Here is a 10,544-nt window from a genome sequence, read left to right on the forward strand (position 1 = left end):
CCCCCTTTGCTACACTGATCTGCATCCCCTCTTGCTTTTACCTGAAGGCCTGGGGTGAGTCACAGATCATCTCCAGCCTGGTCTACATTGGTAACTGCAGCTGTGTTGGGCAACTATCAGCCCCAGTTCCCTTCCTGCCACTCTGCTCCTCGGGCAGCCGCTGAGCCCGGCTTTCACAGCTCTGCTGTCTTGTTTGCTGGGGATTTTGTTCTTGTTTTTACTTCATGCTGCCTTGATTCTGTTTCCCCTTTTCTGGTCATCGCTTGCTGCAGCAGGCCGTGGGGAGTAGCTCTTGTGCTCTGGCCAGTGCCAGGGATCAGCTGGGAACATAGCTCCATGCAAGTGTTTTGTTTGCTGAATTGAAAATTTTTAAGTGAAGAAAAAATTTTTTGTAATGCGCTCCCTGTGCCTGACTTTCTCCTTATGAGTGTTTAGTAGGGTGGGGCAGGCCCCAACTGGCACTGGCGTCTGGGGGGCTAGTCCCGGCCTAGAACGAGAGAGCTTGCACTCTGCATTGCCAGGGCCTGGGGGGAGGGTGGGAGAAAGGGTGTAACCCCCCAGTAGAGTGGCCAAGGGCAGGGGGCACCCAGCAGCATCGTTCCATGATGGGGTGGGGGGGGTTAATTAGAAGGGGAGCAGTGCTCCAAGAAGACAAGGGGAGAGTAGCAGACAGCAGGGGGGAAGGGGGAGGGAATGGGGGGAACTTCAGTGGATTCAAGGGGCTGCCCCCTGCCCTGGGAGTTCTTTGGGGATCCCAGCACCAGGACTGCAGGGAGGGCTGCAGCTTGCACGTACCGAGCCCCTGGGATGGCCGTGGGGGGAAGTAGCAGCAAGACCCCTCTCACCGTAACTGCGACAGCCTGAGGCGCCCAGCTCATGGAGACGACTGGGGGAGGAGGATCCGACAGCTGGTTACGTGGCTGCCGTCTGCGCATTTCCACTGAGCTCATCTCCACCCTGCGCTACTCTGCAGGCACAGGGCAGGTGCAGCTCTGGCTTAGGCCAGGGTGACACCCTCACACAGCACAGTGCGCTGACTGCACAACAGACTAGAACCTGTGCAAACTGCAGCACTAAAACGGGGGGTCCCTGAGCCCAGCTCCCGTTTCCCAGCTGCGATCCCTGCTCTGCTGCAGCCTCTGGCCTAGGGCCCCGTCTGGCAAAGGGGGAGGGCCTGTCCCAGCTCTTAGCAGGTGTGGGGCGGGGCAGAGCTCGAAGCGCTTTACGCAGCAGCTTGGTAACGTTCAGCTTCTGCCTCTGGAAATGGGGGTAGAGCGGGGACAGGCTGTGCCCAAGGTCAGGCACTGAGCTCTGCAGCTAGAACCCAGCTCTCCTGCACCCCAGGCTCGTGCGTGATCTGCTGGGGCTCCTGCCCAGGGGACAGATGGATCAAAGCCTGCCAGGCACTCAGCTACTGGGGGGCTGGGGCAGAGGGACCCAGGGAGGCTTGGTCTGACTCCACTGAAACAGGGAGGAGGCAGGTTCCTTTAGCCCCATAGGTGCTGGCCCCCCGGGCTGGGGGAAGCAGAACGAGCTGCTCTTCTGTGCTGCGGCTGCTGCCTACAGAGCAGGGGTGGTACCAGGCCCAGATCCTGCATCTGCTGAGCTGGGCTTGGGCACAGCTGTGCTGAGGTGCTGGTGCTCAGCAGGGCCCTGCCCCCCCCCCCCTCCTTCCTGGTCCTGCCCCTCAGCATAGCCCCAAAGCCGGTCCTGGTCCTGCCCCTCAGCCCCCCCCCCAGCAGGGCCCCTCACCCCTCCTGGTCCTAGCCCCTCACACACACCCCCAGCATAGCCCTGGCCCCGTCCTGTCCCGCACCCCCCAGGATGGCCCCAAACCCCTCTCAGCATGGCCCCAGGCCCCCACCCCCTCTCCTGGTCCTGCCCCCCCCCAGCAGGGCCCCAGACCCCTCCTGGTCCTGCCCCTCAGCCCCCCCCTCCCAGCAGGGCCCCTCACCCCTCCTGGTCCTAGCCCCTCACACACACCCCCAGCATACCCTGGCCCCGTCCTGCCTCCCTCCTGGTCCTGCCCCACACCCCCCAGGATGGCCCCAAACCCCCTCTTGGTCCTGCCCCTCACCCCCTAGGATGGCCCCAAACCCCTCTCAGCATGGCCCCAGGCCCCCACCCCCTCTCCTGGTCCTGCCCCCCCCCCCCCAGCAGGGCCCCAGACCCCTCCTGGTCCTAGCCCCTCACCCCCCGCCCCCAGTATAACCCTGGCCCCGCCCCGCCTCCCTCTTGGTCCTGGCCCCGCCCCCCTGCCCGTCTCCCGGACTCAGCAGCCAGTGACCCCTGACCCCGCCTGGATCACGTGGCGCCTGTCATGGCGGCCCCCGTGGCGGCCGGTGGCGGGATAGTGACTCGGCGGCTGCTGCTGGGGGCGGCCGGGGGGCTGCGGCTCCGCCCGGCGCGGGGCTTCCGCACGGCAGGTGGGGCCGGGCCGGGGGGGGGAGCCCCCCCGGTCTCCGTGGGGCGGGGCCGGGCACCCCCGAGCTCGGGCAGAGCCACGCGTGGGACCCTCACGGCCACGGGCGGGCGGAGCCCCGGGGAGAGGCGGCCTCGGCCCTGGCCTGACCCGCCTCGGGCCTCCCGGCTGGAGCTGCCACGGGGCGGGAGGGGACCCCGGGGGGGACCCTGCGAACTGGGCTGAGACCCGCCAGACTCACGTCACCATTGTCACCTTCACCCTGGAGGGGTGCGAGTGAACCGGCGTGAGCCGCCCCCGTGCAAGGCGCACGTGCTCGTGCGAATGGTGCGAAGGGGTGTGCACCGGTGCCCGACGCCCGGCTGCGGACAAGGCTGAGGTTTGGTCTGCGGGAGCCTGCGTGTCTGGGTGCTGGGCGCCTACGGGACGCCCCCCACTTCCCGCTGCCTTTCAGCGTGAATTGGGCTCCTAATTCCCTCAGGCACCTTCCCAAGGTCTCGGCCCAGCTGGGATTTATGGTGCTGCCGTATACATGGGCCTGAGCCTGCCGCTCATTGCCTGTTCGAACCTGCCATTCCCATCCCTCCCGCTGCCCCCTGCCCCGCCAGGGACATCCGCAGCAGCAGAGGCCTGGCCTGGGTGGGGATGAGCAGGCACCGTCCCAGGACACTGTTTGCCCTGTGGGCTTTCAAGCTCCTGCCCTGCTCAGGCTGGGCTGACGGTCCCCAGGGAGCTCTGCCGCTAACTGAGCTGCAATGTACTTTTCCCAGGGGTGTTCCAGGTGGAAGACGAGAGCTGCACAGCGGAGCCCGCGGGCGACGTGTGAGTACCAAGATCCGCAGATGGGACTAAGCTCAGGCCCTTTGTGCAGCCATCGCATTGGAGGATTTCCACTGCCGCCTCAGCCAGGACGGTGTCTGTTCTCAGAGGCTGCCAGACATGGTCCAGAAGGATGTGGGGCAGTAGTGGGCTGAGCACAGCACTGGGGTGCAGGATGCCTGGGTTCTAATCCCAGGGCTAACACCAATTCCCTGTGTGACCTCTGGCAAGTCACTGCCCCTCTTTGTCCCTGGTCAGTAAAACAAGGATCATACCTGCCTCCCTCACCAGGTGGATGATATTTCCAGATCCTGCCCCTGCCCCTCTGTAGGGGGGGCTCAGAGAATGGGGTCCTGGGGGGGGCTCTACAGCCCTGAAAGAGTGGCAGCATGGCCCCGTGGGTGCAGCGCTGGACTGGAATTCAGGAGACCAGGGTTCTGTTCCCAGCTCTGCCGCTTGGGCAAGTCTCTGGCTTGCTCTGTGCCTCAGTTTCCCCACCTGTGACGTGACTAGGATGACCCTGACCTTGCTCTGAAACGCACTGTGCAATCTGTGGCTGGGAGGTGCTGTGGCTGGCGCGTGGCTAATGCCTGTCAGTCGCCCTGGCGGAAGAGAGAAGCACCAGGATTGCCGCGTGGTCCCATTCCAGCTGGCTCGCAGGCTGCCCTGACTTGGAGTTCTGCTGCGTGTGCCCCGAGAAGTGATCCCCCCACCCCCGTCAGCAGCCCTGGCTCCATTCACGCTATATAATCCTGCTAGCCCCCCTCTTCCAGTGGCGGCAGGAGGTCACTGGATCTGACTGTGTTTCCCCCTTTCCCTCCTCTAGAGTGAACGTGGTTTTCATTGACCGTTCCGGGCGCCGGATCCCCGTGCAGGGCCGCGTGGGGGAGGATGTGCTGCGCCTGGCCCAGAGGCACGACATCGAACTGGAAGGTCTGCCGCTGTGCCCCGTGCTGGGGGGTAGACGATCAGGGATGCAGACAGCTCCGTGGGCCGGCAGGAGCCAGGCCCCCCCTGGCCCCGGCAGCTGCCAGCGTCGGGTGTGACTAGGGGAGCCCTTGGAATCTCTTCAGTGCTCCCCCCCCCTGCATTTCAGGGGATTTGCCAAGTCCCCAGAGGGGGCCATGGTGCAGGGAAGGGGCAGGGCGGGGTCAAGCTCGGTCCCCGCACGTCCCTCCCTGTAGCCGGACTCCGCTTCCCCCCAGGAGCCGAGGCTGAGGCTGGGAGGGAGTCCCAAGAATCCAGCGTGGGTCCCTTTGGGGTGGGAGCACTGAGGCAGTCAGGCTGCTGGAGGGTGTCCCAGAGCTGGACCCGGGGGCAGGAGGGGGGAGGGGTCAGAGGTGAGGGACTCGGAGTCTGCCCGAACTATACAGACACACGGCTGGGCTCCCCCTTCTCCCTGGGGGCAGCTCAGCCCCCCTCCCCCTCCCCCTCCACTGCAGGGGCCTTGTCCGCCCCTGACTCTGCTCTTGTGTTCCCAGGCGCCTGCGAAGCCTCCCTGGCTTGTTCCACCTGCCACGTCTACGTGAGCCAGGAGTTGCTGGACAAACTGCCTGTCCCTGACGAAAGGTAACGGCCTCTGGGTGTCTGGGCCCTGCTGCCCCCCCATCACCAGGAGGGCAGGGCTCTGCGAGAGCCTAAGGCTGTATTCCTCCCCCTGTTGTGCTGGGTGAGCGAGAGCGCCCCCCCCCCCGCCCCGTGCTGGGTGCAGCAGTGGGGTCCCTGCCTCTCACCATCTAAACAGACCAATGAAGAATTTTCTCCATTTTACAGGTGAGGGAAACTGAGGCCCAGAGCCAGTAAGTGCCCCCCCGTCACCACGAGCATTGCCAAAGCTGTGACTCAAACCCAGGGCTCCTGGGGCCAAGTGTTTTAGCCCCAAGCCTGTTCTTTCCCTTGGCAATACGGCGTGGGGGCTGTTCAGCTGCTGCATTTCAGTGAAACAGTCGCCTGCGTTCAGCCTAGGAAACGCTGCCCAGCAGCTAACGCCCCCCTGCCCTGTGGACTCACCCTTGCCTCTCCGGCTCCCTAGGGAGGAAGACATGCTGGACCTGGCCCCACAGCTGCAGGAGAACTCCCGGCTCGGCTGTCAGATCATCCTCACCAAAGAGCTGGAGGGGGCAGAGTTCACCCTGCCCAAAATCACCAGGAACTTCTACGTGGATGGCCATGTTCCCAAGCCCCACTGAAGGCTGGAGGAGGCTCTGGGCTGCCCGTGGCTCTGGGGCTGGGCCTTATAGAGCCCAAAGCAAGGGGGGCTGGTCGGAGAAGGCTCCGCCGGGGGCCTGCTGGTGACATGGAGAGGTGGGGGGAGGGGTTGTTTAATAGGCCCAGGATGAAGCGCTGAACTTCCTGCAGGCCTTGGGGGGAGAGGAGGAAGATGGCAGCAGCAAAGATGCTAGAATAACCCCCCCACACACCAGCTCTGCCACCCCCTCCCCAGCACCTATGCTCACAGCCCCAGAGGCGACGTGGGACGGCAGAGGAGAGGGGGCCGTACAACAGCCCTACCTTTTGTGTCCAGGGAACGGGTGTTTATTGGTGTTGGTTAACAAACCCCACAGCCCATCTGGGGGAGAGGAAGTGGGGGGACTCTGCCTTCCCCCTGCCTGGCGGTCGGTGCCTCATGGCATGTTTTAATGTACATTGGGGCCTTGGTGCGTTCCCTGTGCCACTTGCCGGGGACAGCAGGGACCGAAGCCGCATATTCTCTGGGCTGGTCACAGTCGCTCAGCCTGTGTCACGCTGGAACCTCAGGATCAGGGCCACATTCGGTTATTAAAGCTCACGTTTGTACAACACGCGGCTGCTCTCTTCCCTGGCCCCCACACCGGGACTGTCCGTGCGGGCACCGCAGGGAGCAGAGAGCCGCTCGCGCTCCAGCTGGAGCCAAGCACTAGTTACAGCTGGCCCGAGGGTCAGTGGTACAAGATTTACCCCTTGCTGGTGCCAGCACTGCAGGCTGAGGGGCAGAACCCGAACCCTTCTGCAGCCCCCCATGGAGCATGGGAGGGGGCTGAACATCAGCCAGGGAAGGCGATGTGGTTACCAGATTACACACGCTCCTAGCAGGTGTCTTCCCACGACACACAGGAGCCGGCTGGGCTGAGCCCCAGGACAGCTGGCTGCTGCGCTTCTCCCCTGGAATCGGTGCTAGACTGAGCGGGGTGCTTAGGGGGAGCCCCAGCATCCTGGGGGCTGGATCCCATTGAAAGCCAGGAAGCGGCTTTGCCAGCCAAATGCCTGTCCAGGTGCTGACTATTCTACCTTTCTGCAAAGAGAGAGACTGCATCTGCCCCCAGACACGCTCACACCCCTCTGCTAAACTGTTGCTCTCTGGCTGACAGCTGTTGTGTCCCACCCCAGAGGTGGCTGCATTGTACTGGTGGGGCCGTGCCCCTGCCCTTTGGAACAGCCTCCATCCTCCCATGAGATGTGCACAACTGGTCAAGTGGGTTTCTCTGCACCATCCTCGCCCCCACTGGGGAAGAGGGGGGGGGCTGGGAACAGCCACAGCAGCTTAGCACGTCATTGGGGGGTGGGGGGTGTCTGACCTGAAGCCTTTTAGCTTTGGTGGCATGTGCAGTGTCACTGTCTCCTGCCTGGGGAAGTGGGAACATTCCAGCCCCCCAGTAGCTCCGTGGCTGGTCTCCTGTCTGGGCAGGGAGCACCCTGCATGGTTGGGCAGTGTAGGACGGCTGAGGGCAGGTGGCCGGAGACCCGACACACTCACTCCATGGAGGGTCTGGATTCCTGAGCCCAAGGGCACTCAGCCAGCAGGAACCGAGCCGAGTCCCAGGACTGCTGCCAGGTGCTCAGCCTGCTAGGGCGCCCCGGCATGGGATGGGATGCCAGAGCCAGGCCTGGGGGATTCACCTGCCCAGCTCTGCCACATCCAGGCCCCAGAGCCTGGGGGAGACACGAAACCCAGCCCCAGGGCAGCTCTTAAGAACATAAGAGAGGCCGTACTGGGTCAGACCAAAGGTCCATCTAGCCCAGTATCTGTCTACCGACAGTGGCCAATGCCAGGTGCCCCAGAGGGAGTGAACCTAACAGGCAATGATCAAGTGATCTCTCTCCTGCCATCCATCTCCCTCCTCTGACGAACAGAGGTTAGGGACACCATTCTTACCCATCCTGGCTAATAGCCATTTATGGACTTAGCCACCATGAATTTATCCAGTCCCCTTTTAAACATTGTTATAGTCCTAGCCTTCACAACCTCCTCAGGTAAGGAGTTCCACAAGTTGACTGTGCGCTGCGTGAAGAAGAACTTCCTTTTATTTGTTTTAAACCTGCTGCCTATTAATTTCATTTGGTGACCCCTAGTTCTTGTATTACGGGAACAAGTAAATAACTTTTCCTTATCCACTTTCTCAACATCACTCATGATTTTATAGACCTCTATCATATCCCCCCTTAGTCTCCTCTTTTCCAAGCTGAAGAGTCCTAGCCTCTTTAATCTTTCCTCGTATGGGACCCTCTCCAAACCCCTAATCATTTTAGTTGCCCTTTTCTGAACCTTTTCTAGTGCTAGAATATCTTTTTTGAGGTGAGGAAACCACATCTGTACACAGTATTCGAGATGTGGGCGTACCATGGATTTATATAAGGGCAATAATATGTTCTCAGTCTTATTCTCTATCCCCTTTTTAATGATTCCTAACATCCTGTTTGCTTTTTTGACCGCCTCTGCACACTGCGTGGACATCTTTAGAGAACTATCCACGATGATGCCAAGATCTTTTTCCTGACTCGTAGCTAAATTAGCCCCAACTATACATACAACATGATGGGGGCTAATTTAGCTACGAGTCAGGAAAAAGATCTTGGCATCATCGTGGATAGTTCTCTGAAGATGTCCACGCAGTGTGCATTACTTTACATTTATCCAATGTGCATTACTTTACATTTATCCACATTAAATTTCATTTGCCATTTTGTTGCCCAATCACTTAGGCTTGTTCATTGGGGGTATTTCGGTAGGTCCGTTGAGCCCATCGTGCTGGGTGCAGCACAGACCCACTCCCAAGATCTCCCCCGAGGCAGGACAGGGAATGGGGACCCGCACACCCAGGCACAGGCAGCGCTGGCCCAGCCAGGGATTAAACCCAGCCCCAGGTCCATTGCTGTAGCCTCTGGACCATCCAGCCACTCTGCCTGCCACGTGCAGCACCCTGCGCCCGAGGGGCTCCCAGGCCCAGCCAGCCGTGGCTGCAGGCACAGAAGGGGGACCTGGGAGCACCTGGTCTGCCCCCCTGCACAGGCCAGAGTGGCAGGGGAGGAAAGTCTGAGCAAATGCACCCTTGGCATAACCACAGCAGTTGGGGGGGGTGTCTCCACCCCGCCCCGCCCCGTGCTCACAGCTGTGGGTCCCACGATGCATTCACTCACGTGTCAGGTTGCATCTGGGGCTGCCCCACTGACGGGGGTGGGGGGAGAATCACCCCTAGGTGGTGCTCACCATCCACAGCCAGGGCAAAGGTGGGGGGGGTGTCTGTGTCTCCCCCAGCCCGACTGGGCTGAGAGCTCCTGCGGGAGCCGCTCTGGGGTCCTCAGCCGCTCCAGGGCCTGGCAGAGCCAGACAGGGCCCTGCCCCACCCCACCCCCCAGAGGGGGCAGACACCCCACTGCTGGGGCAGGTGGACATCAAACACCCCCCCCAGGTACCAGCACAGCGAGACAACCCCCTGCACCGGCCAGGCTCGCTCGCTCCCTCCCTGCTGCTGCAGCCGCCCGGCCCCGGCCCCGGCCCTCCAGGCTCTTATAGGGCGAGGCCCCGGCTGCCCAGGTGTGTCCGGTTAAGCCCCCCCCGCCCCCCAGCTGGGGCCGGGCCCTTGCTCCGGCCGCTCCCCGCAGCGAGGCTGCCGGCCCCGCGCATGGAGGGGGAGCTGTTCCTGGACGGGCACCCCCCCGACTTCTCCCTCCTGCAGCAGCTGCTCTTCCCGCCCTGCCTGGAGCCGGAGCCCGGCAGCCCAGCCCGGGGCCCGGCCAGCCCGGGAGGGGCCGCCAGGTCAGCGCTGGGGGGGAGCCGGATCGGCCCCATGGACCTGCCCTGGGGGAGCGGGGGAAGAGACGAGGAATCGGGATCAGCTCCATGCATATGCCGCCCCCCCCGGGAGGGGAGATCCGATTCCTCCCCATGCACCTGCCCGTAGGGAGGGAATCCGGATCAGCTCCACGCACTTGCCCCGGGGTGGGAGGGGAGGATCCGGATCAGCCCCACGCACTTGCCCCGGGGGGGAGGGGAGGATCCGGATCAGCCCCACGCACTTGCCCCGGGAGGGGGGAGGATCCGGATCAGCCTCACGCACTTGCCCCGGGAGGGGGGAGGATCCGGATCAGCCTCACGCACTTGCCCCGGGAGGGGAGGGGAGGATCCGGATCAGCCTCACGCACTTGCCCCCGGGGGGGAGGGGAGGATCCGGATCAGCCCCACGCACTTGCCCCGGGAGGGGGGAGGATCCGGATCAGCCCCACGCACTTGCCCCCGGGGAGGGGAGGGTCCGGATCAGCCCCACGCACTTGCCCCGGGAGGGGGGAGGGTCCGGATCAGCCCCACGCACTTGCCCCCGGGGAGGGGAGCGGAGGATCCGGATCAGCCCCACGCACTTGCCCCGGGGGGGGGAGGATCCGGATCAGCCCCACGCACTTGCCCCGGGGGTGGGAGGGGAGGATCCGGATCAGCCCCACGCACTTGCCCCGGGGGGGGGGGAGGATCCGGATCAGCCCCACGCACTTGCCCCGCGGGGTGGGAGGGGAGGATCCGGATCAGCCCCACGCACTTGCCCCGGGGGGGGGGAGGATCCGGATCAGCCCCACGCACTTGCCCTCGAGCCGGGCGCGAGCTCCGGGGCTGGTTTGGGCGGGCAGCTCGCGAGCCGCAGCCTCCAGCTGTCATTGGCCGGGGGCTGCGGGCGGGATCCCGGGGCCGGCGGCACCCAGGCGGGGGGAGGGGGCAGGACAGTGGGGAGCCGAGCCTGGGGGCTGAGGGGAGGTGGGGAGCTGCTGGGGGGGCCGCCCCTGGGGATGGGTGGGGGAGGGGGGCTGCCCTGGGGGGGGGAGCTGCCCCCGGGGGGGTGAGTGGGGAACTTCCCCGGGGGCGGGGGGAGCTGCCCCGGGGAGGGGGAGGTGCCCACGAGGGCTGTGTGGGGAGCTGCCCTGGGGGAGGGGGAGGGGGAGGAGATGAGGCCCCGGGGGAGGGGGAGCTGCCCTGGGGGAAGGGGGAGGGGATCAGGCCCCGGGGGGGGGAGCTGCCCAAAGGGGGGTGAGTGGGGAGCTGCCCCGGGAGGGGGATCAGGTC

At 64.1% G+C, this 10,544-nt stretch overlaps 1 protein-coding gene across 1 annotated transcript; it reads left to right on the forward strand.

Moving 5' to 3' along the window:
* The first annotated feature begins 2,294 nt into the window (after window positions 1-2,294).
* FDX2 (ferredoxin 2) lies at window positions 2,295-6,040 on the forward strand. Its single transcript, XM_044994435.1, has 5 exons — window positions 2,295-2,426; window positions 3,193-3,244; window positions 4,068-4,174; window positions 4,723-4,810; window positions 5,274-6,040. Exons 1-5 carry the CDS (start codon window positions 2,321-2,323, stop codon window positions 5,428-5,430), a joined length of 510 nt encoding a protein of 169 aa, XP_044850370.1. The 5' UTR covers window positions 2,295-2,320; the 3' UTR covers window positions 5,431-6,040.
* The last annotated feature ends 4,504 nt before the right edge of the window (window positions 6,041-10,544 follow it).

This window comes from Mauremys mutica, chromosome 20 (genome assembly GCF_020497125.1).
Source record: "Mauremys mutica isolate MM-2020 ecotype Southern chromosome 20, ASM2049712v1, whole genome shotgun sequence".
NCBI classification, from domain to species: domain Eukaryota; kingdom Metazoa; phylum Chordata; order Testudines; family Geoemydidae; genus Mauremys; species Mauremys mutica.

Excerpts from the sequence above, each read along its gene's own strand:
- FDX2 (XM_044994435.1), top strand. The coding sequence starts at position 2,321 with ATGGCGGCCCCCGTGGCGGCCGGTGGCGGGATAGTGACTCGGCGGCTG. Across the intron at positions 3,245-4,067 it reads GCGGAGCCCGCGGGCGACGT|AGTGAACGTGGTTTTCATTG; the intron begins GTGAGTACCAAG and ends TCCCTCCTCTAG. Across the intron at positions 4,175-4,722 it reads GCACGACATCGAACTGGAAG|GCGCCTGCGAAGCCTCCCTG; the intron begins GTCTGCCGCTGT and ends TTGTGTTCCCAG.